At 39.2% G+C, this 17,364-nt stretch overlaps 2 protein-coding genes across 3 annotated transcripts; both read right to left on the bottom strand.

Annotated features, from left to right (window-relative positions):
• Positions 1–665: 665 nt before the first annotated feature.
• On the bottom strand, positions 666–11,918 carry stk33 (serine/threonine kinase 33). Its single transcript, XM_030090353.1, has 14 exons — positions 11,875–11,918; positions 7,868–7,984; positions 7,224–7,337; positions 6,990–7,094; positions 6,705–6,843; positions 5,052–5,134; positions 4,295–4,382; positions 3,002–3,077; positions 2,736–2,848; positions 2,520–2,605; positions 2,360–2,432; positions 1,940–2,109; positions 1,307–1,402; positions 666–1,032 (listed from the first exon to the last, which is right to left on the bottom strand). Exons 2-14 carry the CDS (start codon positions 7,952–7,954, stop codon positions 820–822), a joined length of 1,443 nt encoding a protein of 480 aa, XP_029946213.1. The 5' UTR covers positions 7,955–7,984; positions 11,875–11,918; the 3' UTR covers positions 666–819.
• Positions 11,919–13,761: 1,843 nt separating this feature from the next.
• On the bottom strand, positions 13,762–17,018 carry rerglb (RERG/RAS-like b). 2 transcript variants are annotated; one of them, XM_030096367.1, is made up of 5 exons: positions 16,967–17,018; positions 16,062–16,118; positions 15,461–15,534; positions 15,002–15,150; positions 13,762–14,047 (listed from the first exon to the last, which is right to left on the bottom strand). In XM_030096367.1, the coding sequence occupies exons 1-5, from the start codon at positions 17,016–17,018 to the stop codon at positions 13,762–13,764; spliced, it is 618 nt and encodes a 205-aa protein (XP_029952227.1). The 2 variants fall into 2 exon arrangements, with proteins under 2 accessions (XP_029952227.1, XP_029952234.1); XM_030096374.1 differs by having other exon boundaries at positions 13,762–14,039; positions 15,009–15,150.
• Positions 17,019–17,364: the final 346 nt, after the last annotated feature.

Below are 17,364 nucleotides of genomic sequence, written 5' to 3'. Positions count from 1 at the left end.
GAAAAGAAGAAAATCCCCACTGCTTACTTTTGTGTTGTGGAATGATATTCAGTAACTACTCCTGTATCCTTCGTGGTATTGCATCTACAATAAACCCTTTATTAGTATTTATTTGAAAATGCCGATCATTCCTCTCAATAAATCTAATGTTTGCAACGGTGCAGTGTTTTATATTTGGCACAAGGCTGTATATTGCAACTGTATATATGCAAAGATCCTAAACATATAGTATGCACATTGCTAACTGTCATAAGGGGTATTGTACATCAATATGTGCATAAAATTAATCAAGCAGAAAAATTATAGCACTACGTATATGGAGAAAAAAACAATTCCATTAAGGAGTGAGCTGTGCTGTGCGTTGATTTCTCAAGTGGCTGGCTTCACCGAACTAACTAGGTCACTAGATTTCCTACACTAAGATAAACCGATCAGCCATATCTGACAAAATCAATCATTCTCTGTGAGTCTGTATTTGGGATGGCTGAGGCGTCAGTTGGTGAGGCTGTCCATCAGTTGGTTGTGTTTGGCTGTGCATTTGTCCAGTAATTTCTCACCATCTCAGACCACGACCCTGTCTTTTGGCACAAGGGGAACCCTGAGGCTGAACCCTCAGCTGCAGTGGTTTTGGACTTCTTGTGTAACTTCCAAACCAGCACTTTTTTTTTTTTTGGCACTGCCATCACTTCTTTGTCTCTGGCCATCACCATAACAATTGCACAATTCATAGTGGTTACATTCAGATCATTGCTAAAATGACAGAACAGCATACAATAGCGAAAATATCAACATTTCCCTCATTTTCCTATAAGATATGGCTCATTTTTTAGTTTTACTCTGACCAGGTAGTGGTTTTTGGGCGAGCTGGGAGTTCGCAGGGGCCAGGCCTGCTTTACTGGAGGTAGAAAGTCTGTGGTCATCTGCTTTACTCTGGCTGGAGCACGGTTTCTGTCCCGTACTGAGATCCCTCCTGTCCTGAGGCTTGCGCTGCTTTGCACTCGGCAGTGTGGACGCTCTCATACCAGCATGAGCCTGCAGGGATAACATTCGTGTTCATCTTACGTAACAGAATTAACTCTGACTTTCATGTAAAACAGCTGCATGACTACACCTTTATTAACATCATCTGGAGGAGGTAAGTCTGGCACCATCTAGTGGTGACTGAATATCAAAGCTTATAAAGAATCTTATAAAATCCAAAATCTGCAGATATTTACATTGTTATATTATTATTAATATTATGTAGGCATGTTATACATGTCCAATAATAAAAAATTGAAGATGAAAAGGCAGAGAATGAAAGAACCTGTGTTGTGGGTGACTGTACCAAGGTGTCAGAGCTGTTTCGGCGCTTATCCTGCAGCAGGCTGCAGCCACTCACTTTAGACTTTATTCCTTGATTCTAGGAGAAAGCGAAACACAATGAATAATCACAGCTACTTTCCAAACATAAGGGCTGATCTATCCAGCAGTGGCTCATTCTGTATTGAAAACTGTCTGGTGAGCACAGTCAAATTATCCTGAGCTGTGGATCATAGTAATCATTAACATAAATCAACACATGGCATGATGCTCATTGCAATTGAGAAATTATCGGTTTTGAGGAGTTTTGCCTTTTTTTGGCATCATCAATTGCAAAATTGAAAATAAATAATATAAAGTAATGTTGACTAAAACAATTAACTCTGAATATTTTTTAAGTGACTCTGGAAAAACGATTTCAATGAAAGTGCAGATTCAGCTTGTTGAAGATAAGCCTAAGTTTAATAACACATATTTAACTTCAAGAGGTGTCAGCAGAAATACCAGACAACAATACGGAAGTAAGATTAATCACATCCAGTTGTTCAACAGACAAGAGAACTCTTAAAAAATGGTCACAATTAGAGGCTCTTCTAGTTCCAGCACATAGACCAGTGAGGTTTGAATGTCAACATACCTGTTTGGTGGCTGTGGAGCGTGTAGAGGTGCTGTGGTTGTTCTTGGGGCTGAGCTTTGCATGGCTACTGCAGTTGTTATTTGTTTCTGTGGAAACAGCCTGGGGAACGGGGACAGGGTCCAGGGCGTCCTCATAAGGGGTGGCGGATAATACCTCCAAACTCTGCTCTCCTATTTTAAACAAATTGCAATTTTACAACCAGCTACTGCGTAGATTAAAGAAATCTGGCCTTATCGGATAATTTACAGATTTATGTCAGCACAGTAATTATTGTTAGAGTCACTGCTTCTCAACAGTTTCTTGGTATTATCAATCAGGACATCAGTTTGCAGATCATATTGTACTAAAAAGAAACACTACAGAAATGGTAAATTGTGTGCATCAAAGTGATGTAAATTTAGAATAAATGTGAAATATTACTCTCTTCCTGTTCCAGGTGATGCTGCATCATCTCCAGCACATTGGATGGTACAGCTGGAACATCAGTGTCGCCCTGTTGGACAAAACAGACTATTAGAGCTCTTCGTGGGACTCATTTGGTAAAGTTCATGAATGCAACTGAGAAGAATCAGCGTCTCACTGTGATCCAGGGGTTTTCTAGGAGCTGACTGGCAGACATACGGTATGGGGGGTCCACTTTCAGGAGGCAGATCAGTACATTTTTTGCTGTTGAGAGAGACCTCAAGCCAGTTGGTGACTTAATTAGCAACAATCTGCCCCATAAACCTGAGTGAATGCGACATTTGAACAGTAACTTTGCAATGATTTAAGATAGAAGATGAAGTTTAAGTGTCACCTGCATCACTGACTGTGTCCCAGATGGCTTGAGTGAATTTCAGTTCGTTTTTCTTAATGATTTCAAGTAGGGCTGACTTTGTTTTGGCGACGAATGGAGGTTTTCCACACAGCCTAAAGGGAAACAGACATGTTGGACATGCTTCTAGTGTGTGTGTGTGTGTGTGTGTGTGTGTGTGTGTGTGTGTGTGTGTGTGTGTGTGTGTGTGTGTGTGTGTGTGTGTGTGTGTGTGTGTGTGTGTGTGAGACTTATGTATGTGCACTTACAACATGTACATGACTACTCCCATGCTCCAGACATCACAACACTGACTGTAGCTACGGTCACTCATCACTTCTGGAGCTAGAAATGACACATGTGCAAATATGTTGAGTTTTTAAAAAACATAATTTCAAAATATGACAGCATATGAATACAGTCTTAAATTAGTTGTCATCATTACTGTTGCTGACAACTAGTGAGACAAAAAAAGAACGGTCTGTATCACTGATATGAGCACTCTCGAAAAGCAGCAATACACTAAAAAGGACCGGACTTTTTACCTATATAGTGTCTTTCCTCACACAACCTCATCATCAGCTGTCAATGAGAGAAATTCTAACGAAAAAAAAAATTAGAAGATGGCATTCGGCACGTAATGGGACTATTCCATGTTGCATGTCTGTAGGTCCTATCCTCTATAAGTCAGTATACAGAGCAGAGTGTTCATACTCTCTCTGTAGGTTCAAACAGATGTGTATACATAACACTGTGCAATACAATATTTAAAATATAATTTAAATATAGCAAGCATTTAGCAAACTATCATTGTTTTCACTCCAATTGTTTGTTACCAAAATCCCGAGACTTTAATAACCTAAAAAAGGCAATAAAGTAGAAATTAGAAGGCACGTATCCCAGTGCATGATGGAACAATTACTCCAAATAAGCACTAATGAACTATATCATTAACTTGGCTGGATTGTGACAGAAACAGCTGTGTGGGAGGGGCTACACCAGGTGAGGTGCAGCCACAATAAAAAAGTGAGGCGACTCACTGAAAGCACAGTGGTCAGAAAAGAAGTGGAGACAAAACAAGGCAACGCTTCACCACACATCAGTCACAGATGCATCTGGTTAACCCAACATTTGTTCTGCACCGATATGGACCAGCCCTGTACACACACACACACACACACACACACACACATAAGCCGAGTGATGTGGCACCATCTCCGGGTATAAGAAGAACAAAGGGACTCAACACCATGAGCGAAAACACAAAGAATGGTGGAAACAAGACAGCCTTCAAAGTATGTTTATGTCTTTTAAAGCAATGCATGGAAATTGACATGAATCATTGTGTAGTAGTTGTTTGATAAAATATAATTATTCTTTAAAGTATCTTTACGTAACAGTATTTTACCAATGATTGCACAATACTTTATATGCAGAAATACTTAGTACACACTCATGTATAAATACAACAGACAGTATCAAATCTCTGTGATTATCCTAGCTAATCAAAGCAGGCACCTGTGGTTTGATGTGGTCTGCTGCTGGTAATACTGGGGACTTACCCATATAGATAAGAGTCCCACAGGCCTCCGTCATTCTGTTCTCAATCCCGACACCTCCTGTCTTCACAGATAATCCAAAGTCTGTCACCTGGATGGAAAACAGCGCTTGAGACAAAGGTGACATAAATAAACATGGCATACTATAGTTGTACTGACACAACCCACATTCAAGTCGTTGTTAAATGTGCCCCTGTCAGGACAAAGCCGAGGCTCGGGCATAAACACAGACTAGTTGGCTCTTTACTTGAAAAGCTCCGCTGCTACAGGTCTGTGTATTTGTAGAGGGCTATCACGAAAGAAAAACATCCAAGTCCTGTGAGCTCAAAGTCGCTCATGACAACATTCTCTTACATGTACAGCAGGTTTGTGTTTATATATGTGTGTTCGCACAAAAGAAAAGAAATAAAAAAAACAGTGGGATACAAACATTTATGCTGTGGCCGAGCCTTGTTTGGGCTCACACACCAGGTATCTGCTACAGCTGGCTCGTCGTCAATGCACCTAACACGCTGCGCTCTGCTGGTAATTTCTTTAAAGACACAGTTTATTCTCTCTTTGAAAGGGTGTACTAGAAAAAAAATAAAAAAAGACCAGAGGGAGCCTGTCATAATGAGGCAGTATTTAAAGCCTTTACTAACTATAGAGGAGACGGTGGGCGAGAAAAAAAAAAGTGCCCATCAGAGGCTTGTACTCAGTCCAGCAAAGAAAGGACAAGAAACTGTGATGAAAAGTTTTACAGTTTATGGCACTGTTTTACCTTGATATTGATCTTTCCATCATCTTCATCCAGAGAGTTTCTCACAAGAATGTTTTCAAGTTTCAGGTCCCGGTGCACTATATCTTCAGGATGAGAAGAAGAAAACCTTCATGGAATGAGTTTCAATCTCCTTTCCTTCATCAGTGATCATGACAGGATTGGATGAATTCACAAGATATGGTGGGACGATCAATATTAACAACTAACGCTGTCACAAAACTGCTTTTGCCAAAAAATACAGTTTTTGTCAATCTTCCACAGTTAAAAATAAATGTTTTCCCAACATATTCTGGATTTAAGTTCATGAATAATAAAAAGGAGGCAATTCGAAGTCTGAAAAAGTAGTTCTTGATCATAGTTATGAATTATATGAATTGCTAAGGATGGCTCTGTGGTTTCATAGACTTAGAGCTACAATATATCCTGGTTGAGTCTAGTTAGAAACCTTTCTGTTTGGTTTCTGTGTTCTGCCTGTGCATAAAATCTCTAAGTACTCCAGTTTTCCCCCACAGTCTAACGACATCTGGCGACTCTAAACTGCCTGTTGGTGTGAATGCGTCTCTCTGTTTGCCCCTTGATGGACCGGTGACCTGTCAGGGTGTATCCTGCCTTCACACATCAGGTGCTGGGATCGGCTCGGCTCCACATAGAAGATGAATGGATTATTTGCTGAGGACGGTCACCGGGATAAAATATGTTTCGTACATGTTTACACAGAGATCTGTTTAACTTGTGGAAAGTGGACCTGACTGAGGAGCCTCACTAACAAAAACTTAGTGGACTGAGGGAAGGCAGGTGGAAAACCGAGCTGAAAACAGCCCTGAGCCGTCTGTGTTAGCAGTACAGTCTGAGCAACCAAGTACAGAATGTTATGCATTCAGTGTTGATGGTGTGTGAAGTACAATAGTTTTTTTGGGGCTTTTTTTTTATTCTTATCTCCATATTAAAAAGCATATTTTTGTACACAGAGTTATGAAATCCACCAATTCTAGAGTACAATGTGTAATGTGCACTACTAATAGTTGGAGGAGACAAAGATACTGTGTGGGGCAACAAAGTCTTAACATTACCTATTGAAGGTGAACCTAAAAGCTCATCTGAGGCAAAGCTAAATGAGGCAAACAGCAGCAGAGGCTGAATAAGGTTAAAAAAAACCCTTAATAATCTCAGAATTAGTTGAAGATTTTTAGGGCATGAGACTATCATGATGGGTCATTTGGCCAAAAGGGCTTTAGATTAGTAATTCAAAGTCAGCACTTCCTCATTAGTCTCTGATGAGTTGAGGAAAACCCACCGAGAGGGACTCTCCATCTGAGACACCTGTTAATCAGTATTGCTCCCTAGCTTGTTGCAAATTAGTCATTAGCCCAAAGTAATGATGTCTCATTGCCAAGCAACATAGTAAATTACCACTAACCACAAGTTTGACCATTAAGGAGTGAAACTGCACTTCTGAGTAAATCAGATTTAATTAAAATGTTTATTGCTTTTGTATTTATTCATTGTGGCTGTTTTACTTCAATATGACTCATTTCAATAATGACTCAACACCATGTCAGTAAGAAATATTTTGTGAATTAGAACAAAACATTTGAAACAAATCTCACAACCTGTTTCTGGCTGCAGTGTGACCGGTCTGTAAAACAAAATTACCTTTTTTATGAAGGTAGACAACAGCATCAGCTAAATTACACATTATGTTCCTCGTCTCATCCTCTGTGAAGAACTTCTTTCTTTGCAAGAGCTGCTTCAGGTCACCTCCTCTGCACAGTTCCGTCACCAGATAAATCATCTAAAAACAAGAACAAAAGTGCTTCTCACTATTGAATCTGCTCATCAGTAATCATTGTGATGAGATGCATTCCAAACAAGCGATTATATCATATCACTGATATTATTTCAAATAAATATGCTTATTCTGTGATTATGACGTCTTACCGCAGTGGTGTGGTAGATCGCCTGAATCTGTATTATGTGAGGATGATTGACTTGTTTGAGAATGTTTATTTCATTCCACAGCATGTTCGCTTTCGAACTTCCAGCCTGGTGTGACAGAAAGTCCAATCACAGCTCCGTTTGGTTTTCTCAGAACATTAACTTCTCTTAATGCTGCAACTTTTTTGTGTCACGTTGAAAAAACAGGCTTTCTCAAAGGATGTAGGATAGACTCACCGCTGATCTGCAAACCTCTTTAATAGCCCATTTTGTCTGTGTCTCAATGTGGGTGGCTTCATAAACAACTCCAAAGCTACCTTGACCCAATTTCCTCCCAAATTCATAAATTTCCTATGGGAATGGAAAAGAAAAAAAAGCATTAAAGCATTTGTAATCTACGCCTGCCCAGTGTCAGTCAAACAACAGAGGATTTCTCTTGAGCCTTTGTTGGAGACCCGAGCATCATTTCTCTGTTACTTTTTAAAAACATTGTCTTAACTCTACCCTGAATTCTGAAATACACAGTAACTTATAGTTTCCTAAAAAACTTAAAGTTGTCTGGTCTCTGGAGCTGCAGAATATAGTATTTTTAATCAAGTCACAAATGATTAAGTTGCTGCTGCAGTTCATTCAATCTCAGGTCTAATTAACTTGATTATTATCCGTGTGCATGCAAGACTGAACAGTGGCTGCTTTGGATTTGGCAGAGGGAGCAGTCAAATTCCCCAATGAAGTGGAGCTATACAGCAGAAACGTACAGTGTGGTCCTCCTCTGGTATGCAGCAACTCGAGTGACCAGTAGATTGTACCATGTAAATCCTTCCTCACTGGTGACAAAACTTATCATATCATTGGAAATCCTGGACAGAGGCTCTTCATACCCTGAGGTCTGCATCATTCTCCAGGCGATTAACTGGCACATCCCTCTCCGGCGTCTTCTTGCTGGTCTGAGCGGACGCCAGGTTCATGTCTCATCCACGAGCATCAGAATGTGTCATCTGGAGATGGATGGGGAGAGCAGTCATTGTCTCTTCTGAAATGTGTTTCCATGAAGATCAACACATGAATTTTCATGGGGCAACAAATTTAATGAAATTTTAGTTTTTCCTCTTGGGAATAAACTAAATTTCTTGAATCCTGAAATCTTCATATTTTCTTTTTTTTTTTTTTTTTTTTTCAATTGTTTAGTACTGGACAACTAAGAAAATCAGAAAAAAAGCATTGCATATTCCAGTTAACTAATACAAGCAACAATCAATGCTGAAGTTTGTTTATTAATGCTGTTGATCATTTTTATCCAAGAGTCTATTTTCAAAGTTATGTGCGGAATAACTAAAACTTTTCTCCTTCCTGTCTAACTTGTCACTTTTTAACTCATGGTATACGACCAAACTGCTGTCTCTGTCTGAGTCCATATTCACTTCAAGCACAATTTACCCAGCTTCAAAAACAGCCTCTAAAGCCAAATTAAATGTAAAGCAATTATCAAGTGATGACTGGGAGCGATGAAGTGGATCCACCACACGCACGGCAATTAATTATTAACAAGGAAGCGGTGTCTTTAACCTCTTCACTCTGATGCATTATTTTAGTCCTGACAGGGCTCTCATAACAGGCCTGTCTCTCCCATTATCTCCTGTCTATTTTCCAATCAAAACGATTGTGACAGCCTCTGGAAATTCCAATCACCTCAATCACAGCTCATTTGTGCAAGACAGCGGCATGTGACGAGTGTATCACTGAGGACTTGAGTGATGGGGAAGGTCTTGTGTGCCGCAGGTGCCTCCCAGACAGAGGTGCCTGGTCCTTGGCACCAGATCTCCGGTGCAAGGGAAATTGGATATCAAGATCAGGATAGGGTGAGAAGTTTGACCTTAACTGGGGTCAGTTACAGACATGGGACTTGAATTGCTTTAAGCCTGGTGTACTTGTCTACAATCGCTTAATCTGTGTTTCTAAAGCGACAGGTCAAACCACAAGTCAAAACACAGACCAGATTACTTACTACAGACTGTTGTTGAATTGAAGATGACTTTTCATCAGAGACAGACTAAATTTAACCACTATTTATCTTTAATTAGCTTTCTCTGAACCACTAAAAAGTGAGGCCTAAAGGTGTGACCCTGACTCAAGAATGACCTCATTTTTACCTAGGTGATGCAAAAATTATTTTATTCAGTCTTCATTAGGTTAAAATGATGTTGAAACATGTAAATGCTATTGCCACAGCATTAAGGAAAGTAACAAAGGCCACAAGAGACATAGCTTCCAAACCCCACAACTCTTTAGCAAAGTTGTTCAAAAAAAAAAAAAAAAACATTAAAAAAAATGGTAATGGAATGACAAAAGACTGTTGAGTGTTTTGCAAAACGTGACCCCTTGTGTTCGTTGCATGGCCAAACTGCTGGAGCTACATGTGGGATTTAAACCACTCAGCAGTGCTGGGCGACAATCATGCCCCCGTGCCACATGTGCACCTAAAATACTTTCCATTAAGGCCACATTTTCTGTCCATGTAGCTGTACATCAGTACTTAAAAGAAGAGATTTCAAATCCTCCCTGAAGGACCAAGTCTCGACTGCTTAATTATTCTTTTGTGACCTAAATAAGTCAGTGTATGACCAGAGCCTGTATATGTATCTTCTTGCATTTCTACCTTCATCCTGGATTCACCCAAGAATAAACACATAATTACCAACTAGGTCGAACAATGACAAACTAGCAGAGCATGGCACAAATTAACAATATCAAAACATAAAAGTCTTTGTTCATCCACCAACACTAAAAGATGAGCAAAGATCAGCACACACCTTAACCCTAAGGAGACACAGGCTGAGGTCTACCGTTTACAATGAGTTAGCCTCGTCTCCTGTTTCAGCAGGAAGTAATTAGAGCCGACAGTTCATCACAGGTCAAGTCCATACTTGCCTCACCTCTCCATCATTCTGTCAAACAGCATTTTTTTGCCTATTTACATTACTGAGTGAATCTACATACATGTGACCCTTATGATTGTGACATCTGAACAAAGACACAGGGAACACAAAAGGGATGGCGCCTGTCATGGGTGAGGTTTCATCCTGTAAACCTTCCATTAACCAAAGATAATGTGCAAAAAGTCACTTCATCTCAATCCTCAATGTCAATAAGACTGCAACTGAGATTCTAAACTCTACCTCACATTTTAAGGAGATATGTGAGCATATCATAATTTATTATTTAAAAAAAAAGACCCTTTTTCAATCTCAACCAGACCATTAAGATATGACACATTTCGATTATGGTTCATGGCCTTTAGAAGACTGTTTCCCCTAATTGCATAAACAGTAGAATAAATTAGGCTTAACTCTGTAACATTGCCTCTAGCTGCAATAAGCCACTGTTGAAATACAGCCTGAAAATCAAACATACACAGAATCTCACTAACTGCAATTAAAATGTACACTGCTATCCGTTTTGCTTGAGCCCCAATATTACATTTTACTCATGTGAAACTTAATCATTTATTGACAGCTTGGCTTTGATGACAAATGATAAACTTCACAGTCCTAATGAAGTGTGGAATTACATTACCTGATGAGGCAAGAAATTGCATGTTTAGAATGCGAATATCCCATCTACTTCACTACACTATGGAGTGAATCCTAATAATACACACAGAGATTATGAAAGCCTGTGGTCTAAATGTAATATACCAAGAACACATCCACATTAAGCCATTAAAGCATGCAACAGACTCACTTAAGAGCTACGAAAATCCACTGTACCTTAAAAACCGATGGACTGAACTAGTGAAAAAAGGGAGCCTCAACTTGAAGTTGCAATTCTTATATGGAAACTAAGCAATGCATATAAACAAATTTTTATAAAGGTCCCTCCAAGAATTCTCCCTGTCTTCAATGCTTGTGCTTGATAAGTGTCTATTGGCAAGAAAACATGCTTTTGCCAAAAGGAAGCTAAAGATCAAATTCTGCCATTTGCTCAGGGCACTCCACATGTTGCTGGGAGATAAGGGCCAACAAATTCAAATTTTCCTATTGGTTTAATCCTGGTTGAGGCTAATCTCTGCCCTTGCTGGGCTCAGCCTTGAGAAGCTAGGAAGGCAGACATCTAGAAAAATGTAGGCCAATGCAGAAACAAGAACAAAACTAATTCATTTCAATGGCAACCCAGACAGACTCTGCAAGTTAAAATGGGAATGCATTGTTGTTCAGTGTGTCATATACTGACAGACCCATGACAAACCAGAAAGACTTTGAACTGTAAGAACAAAAGATGAGTATGAAGACTGAATCATTGTCTTTTCAATTGGGGATTTATGCAACAGCTCAGTAGCATTTCACACGACCACAAAACGAGTGGCCAGGTAAATTAAACTAATCGGCTTAGTTAATGGATGTGAAACTACCTCTAATTGCAACAATCTCTAATGGCCCTGTTAGTTTTGCATTCAATTGACTTACCGCCTGGGGTGAGTTTAAAAACACGAAGCCTAAAAGCAGCAAGTACAACCTTCAGTTAGCTCACAACTGACACAAATAATGCCACAAATAGCTCATGAGCGTCAACAAAACGTCTGCCTGGGATATTCCAATTAAAGGCACAGATAATTGATCATTTCTCAGCAACCTCCGAGAGGAAATAAACTTAAAGCTTCTCCTTTGGGAAGATAAAACATCGCAGAAAGCGTGAATTGGAATTTTAATTTTAAGTGGCGTCGTCAGAGGCACACGTTGTCATGGCAACGTAACATGAAGCGGTACAAACGTGTCCTGTCAAACAAAGATAAAAACGCGTGTGAGCCAATAAAAGGAAATAAATGAGAATTCACTTTGGTCACACGGGGAAGACGGATGTTTAGTGGGGAAAAGTATTTAAGTTTTCTTACCTTGCAGACTGGATCAGGTTAGTTCAGCAGACCGGAGCCAAAACTTTTTCCTATCCGTGACTAAGGAAAGCGAAGAGGGACAAACTTCCTGCTGGCGCTGGAAGAACTTCACTGTGCGCGCTGATCGATTCATTCGGCTCTTCACCGCTTTTTAAAATAAACAGCACCGCGATGATGCGATTACTGAACCTCAAAGCTTGGACAAAGACTAAAAGCTCTCATTATTGACAGGAATCCAGTCTCTCCCTTGTTTCGCCAAGCATTTTTTCTTGGTGCTTGGTCTCCATCTAGTGGGTGAGTTGAAGGTTTGATTTTAGCAGCTGCTCATGAAAACCTTGTACAACAGTGAATTATCGGTACAAATAAAAGTCGACCCTTTTGCAGTCTTTTACATTTTAACAACTGTGACAGAATCAAAGAGGATTGGTATATATTATAAATTTTGTATACATTGGTATACATTTGTCTGGTGTGTGGTGGTACAGATCCCAATATACTGTGCCCCCATTTTTCAATTGCAAGGTATGGTTCAAGCCCCATCTCACCCTGTCCATGTATTAAATTGTCCTTGGGCAATACACTGCAGCCCAAATTGTTACCAGTGGAAATGCTTTGGGACCTCTATAGCAGTAAAAACAGTGATTTTAAACTGAAGGCCAGGTGACATTTAACCACACCCATCCTAATCATAGTTAATCTTAACATATAACATGGGAGCAGGCAGAGGTTTAGGGGCCTTGCTCAAGGGTGCATGATGGTGGCAATAACAGTGGATACAAACAGGAAACTTTGCTCAGTTACATCTCCTGTCCAGAAATTAGAGCAAGCTCAACAATCATAATTTTACTGATGCCAGTGTACCTAAAAAAAAAAAGTTCCATCGAGTGTGTTTTTACTATGATAGTTTGTTTTTGTTATCTGTGTTCCAACAGTTCCATTATTATGTGGCTGGTATGAAATTAAAAATCAGTCTATTTATTCAGATAGAAAAATCCTTTTTTTTAATCTTAGTGAAATGAAACAATTATTTTATTTTCTATTGTAAACGTGTTTTTTTACATCATTGGATTTTGTTTTTCATTTCAGTCAGTGTCCCAACTTCTTTGAATTTGTGGTCACAATTGAAATTCTTGAATCGGTTAAGAATAACTAATCTATTCAAACCTTGCATTAATATGCTCAAAGAAACCAACATAAACAAGCTAGAAAAACAGCTGTCTGCCATCACTACCTGCTCTGTACTTTCAGTTGCAGAAAAAACACTTGAGGCCCTTTCAGCGCTTAAATTTACAAAAGCATGATGATGCTTTGATTTTGTTGGGTTTTCCTTTAGTTCTGATAGCTTTGTTGTTGTTGTTGTTGCTGCTGCTGTTTTTAACTTGTACTATTCCCACTGTAATAAGAATTGTTTGTTCTGTTGTTTTCCTTTAGGTATGCTGTATGCAGTTTTCAGATTTTTTTCCTGTTAAGAAAAATATCCAAACTCTTTATATACATCGAGCAAATTATTTAAATAGCTGAAAATTTATTTAGGACAATGTTTTAAACAGCTTCGACAGAAAGCTACAAAACCTACAAAATAACAGAATGTAACAGGCGAGCTGCAGAGGCAAAGTTTCAAAATTATTGCTTTATTTTGTAAGTAGAAAATAGATAGATAGATAGATAGATGGATAGATAGATGGATAGATAGATAGATAGATAGATAGATAGATAGATAGATAGATAGATAGATAGATGGATGTGAGATGTCATTAATTGATGCAAAGCCAGTTTTCAAAACTCCTTCACATTATTGGTAACAAATACAAAGTGCTGCGTAAAAATCCTGATCTCCAAAGTGTTGTGTTGCACATTGCGGTGAGCAGGAAGTGACTTCATCCTTCCTCAGACAGATTTCCTCCTTTTACCAAAGACATTATTGATGAGTTTAGCCATGGACTTGGAGCCACTGTATCGTCTGCGGCCTGCACAGTGCTTCAGGTTGTCCATCACATGACGGATGAGTTTGGTGAAGAGGTTAGATATCCCCAAGTAGTCCTCAGCTGCAGACACTTCCTGGAAGTGGCAGCGCTCCTCCTGGGCCAGAGATCTCCCCTCCTCCTCACACACCTGCCGAGCATTGCAGAGGTCCTGCTTGGTCCCCACTAAAAAGACTGGAACATCTACCATCCTGTCAGAGAAAACAGTGTTCAGACACACAGGCAGGAATATGCTCAGGATACACACTTTGTCAGTGTTCTTATAATTTTCAGATATTTGTACTTTTATAATTCTTGTTTTTTTTTCCTAATGACATTTTACTTTTTTACATTTAAACACAAATATCTGTCCCATCTACTCCTTATGTCTTTTAAATTGGTTTGTAGCTGAATTTCACTTTTCAAATATAAAGTTTTACTAATAAGTTTTACTCTTTTCTTTACCAACCGACACCCAAGACTCTTCTGTGGCACAGCTTTACAAACAATTGTTATGTAATTTTACATATAGTGTTTGAAGAGTGTGTGAAAATATTTGAAAAATAAAATTCAGTGATTTTTTTATTTGTAATTTAAATTGGCATATACCGCAGAAATGGGGATGATGCAAGTTTTCTCATGCAGATTTAACAATTTGTTATGATTTCAATGGTATAATTTTCAGGCTCATAAATGGTCGTAAAAGCAGGATTTGATCAGTTCTTGCCAAATAATCAAACTAATTAAAAAAATCCAACTTCATCTGCAGCCATACTAATCCAGCCTTTTGTTGCCCCAGTTCCAATGTTTTTAAAATGTAAAGCTGCGATCATGTCGTGTGTTCCCGTGTGAGTTATATTTGCTTTATATTTTACATTTCTAACAGTTTGTTCATATTACAATGGAACTATTATGAACTATGTGAGTTCAACTCAGGTGGTTTGTCATTCTCTCTATGCTTTCATGCAGAGTGGCCCCGTGAAACCATTCTGCATGCTGGAATCGTGCAATACGGCATCTCGGAATGTGGTTCATAGCTGGCAGCATACCACATTGATCGTCCTGCTGATAGACCTGCTCACATTCATCCCAGGAATGGAGCTCATTAGTTCATAAAAGTAAATCCCTCAGCTCAGCTTCATTACCAGCTGACTCTGGTCACTCACCCCTTACTGCTCTCCTCTCGGGCCTCTTTGATCTGCCGCAGGACACTTTTGGCATGAAGGAAGGACATTCGGTCGCTGATGTTGTACACCACCACAAATCCATCTGCCCAGTTCACGGGCTCCTCCAGGATGCACCGGCTGCCTCCACTCTGACATAGCAAAAGTTGGAGGAGGAGATCGATCAAGTGACCTGACTTCAGAAGGTGGGGAACTCTTAAAATGTGGGATTACTTAAAAAGAAAGAGGTACGACCGTAGAGTATGGAGTGTATAAATAATGTAATTGTAAGCGACTTTGAGTTCTCTGAAAAATGTGCAACATTGAAGAAATACAGAATACACACTCATGACACACTGGTGAATTCAGCTACTCATGAACACAAAAAAGAGGTTTTTCAGATCAGCTCTTGATCCTTGACATGGTTTTATTAACTAACACTTACAATCAGATTTTTCCCACCTGAGAGCACGGGTCAAATATTTCCAGGTTTAACTGTCTCCCATCAATGGACAGCCTTTTATGGTACAAAGAATCTACGAAGAAACAAGAAAAATAGATACGTTTATTTTAAAAGTGAAACATTTTCCATGATGAAATAACATTCATACAAATGGAGAGTGAAACACTGTAAATGAAAAAAGCACAAGGCTCTCTTAGAGGCAATCAACCCAGCATGATGCCAGTTTAGCAGAACTATGAAACAATGATTTCTATGTTTACTGCAGTGCACAATTACTCAGAGGAGGCAAACAACTTAATTAATTTAGACCAGAAGTGAAAAGGGATTGAAATGTTGCAGCCCCCTGAAAACTGCTTTTCTATTACAGTCCATGAATGCGATAAACACTGATTGTAGAAAGTGCATATCATCACTTATTTCAGGCCTAAATGAAGCTGACAGAAAAGAAGGTTTTGTTGAGTCGCATTAACTTGATATACTGTAATTAATATGAGGCCAAGTAAAACGCTGAGGGAGAAACCCTTGAGAGTCGTATGGAATACAGCCTTTCTGTGATATACTGTAGCAACACTGCTGGTTTCATGAGAGTATTTAACATACTTGCACTGGAAGCATACTCTCCGATGAAACGTTTAGTCAGGAAGCGCACCAGAATAGCTGTTGGGAAACACAAGAGGAAGGAAAAGGAGTCAATGTTGCCTTCTCTTCACCAAATGCAGACATTCAAATGATGATATTGTCATAGAACAAGTGCTTTTATACTGTCTCAACCCTGCAGTGCAAAAAGAAAATGCATGTATTTATCTGGAGCTCCTGGATAGCTTTAAAATAAAAACTAATGGTGGTTTTGTACCTGTGGTTGAGTAACCAAAATGTAAACCATTTTAAAGTGTGTATTGTTGAAAATACTACATGCATGGGATATCTAATGCTGACACTATGAATCAAAGAAAAAAGTACCAATTCACAATAAATAAAGTTTCTTCACAGCTCTGGAAGCTCATTATTTGACAATAAAAATAATCACCATCGTCTTTAGATGAGCAATAAATTAATTAATTTCAAAAAGAAAACACTGGCTGGTGGGGTCATGCCTGACAGCAAGCATATTAATCCCATGTGCAGCCTGAAATCAAAAACAGATGGGGGAAAAAACAGGTATAAGTAGCATCAGATAAAACTGTTCAATCAGTGTTTACATCGTCTGCTGTGAAGCAAAATCAAAATATACAAATACAAATGACTGTTCATTTACATTTGATTTTGTGGAAGCAACATGGAGCGACTCCAGAGAGCCTGACGTGCATGAAGCTCCAGAGTCGTGGCATGCAGACCCCAGGTTCACAAACCCAAAACGTGCTACTGCATCAATTTGAAACAAACTCCTGAAGCTAAACAGACACACATTACGCAATTTAAACTATGCCCTCAATTCAGATTGAAGTACAGCTTAACGGTAGATGGGGTCCAACTTTAGAGTAAAAACAGCATTGTTGTGTATTTACCTGTTTTCCCAGCACCGCCACTCCCCAGGAGAGCCAGCTTGATCTCATTCATAGTTGCAAAAAATGCAAAAGAATCTCTAAAAGATCAGTCTGAAGTCTTTCTCTCCTGAAGTCTTCTGACCACTGTGAGGATGTATCTTGGAAAAGCTGTCTCACCTCTACATGTCTCCACTGTGGAAACCAGAACTGAGTCTCTGCCCCTTCTCAGCCAGCCAAACACTTTTTTGAAGCACAGATGCAGAAAGGTCAGCCAACACAGGAACGACAGATTTTAAGACCTTTTTAAAAAGATTGAGTGACTTTTTCTGCCTCAAAGCTAATTTGCCATTATAGTTTTAATATCTTACTTTTTTGTTCACGTTGTCTTGCTTGTCTTGTTTTGCGTCTCATGCTTTCAC

This window comes from Salarias fasciatus, chromosome 1 (genome assembly GCF_902148845.1).
Source record: "Salarias fasciatus chromosome 1, fSalaFa1.1, whole genome shotgun sequence".
Taxonomy (NCBI): domain Eukaryota; kingdom Metazoa; phylum Chordata; class Actinopteri; order Blenniiformes; family Blenniidae; genus Salarias; species Salarias fasciatus.
Note: the sequence above shows the minus strand (reverse complement) of the source record. Positions and strands in the feature narration are given on the sequence as shown.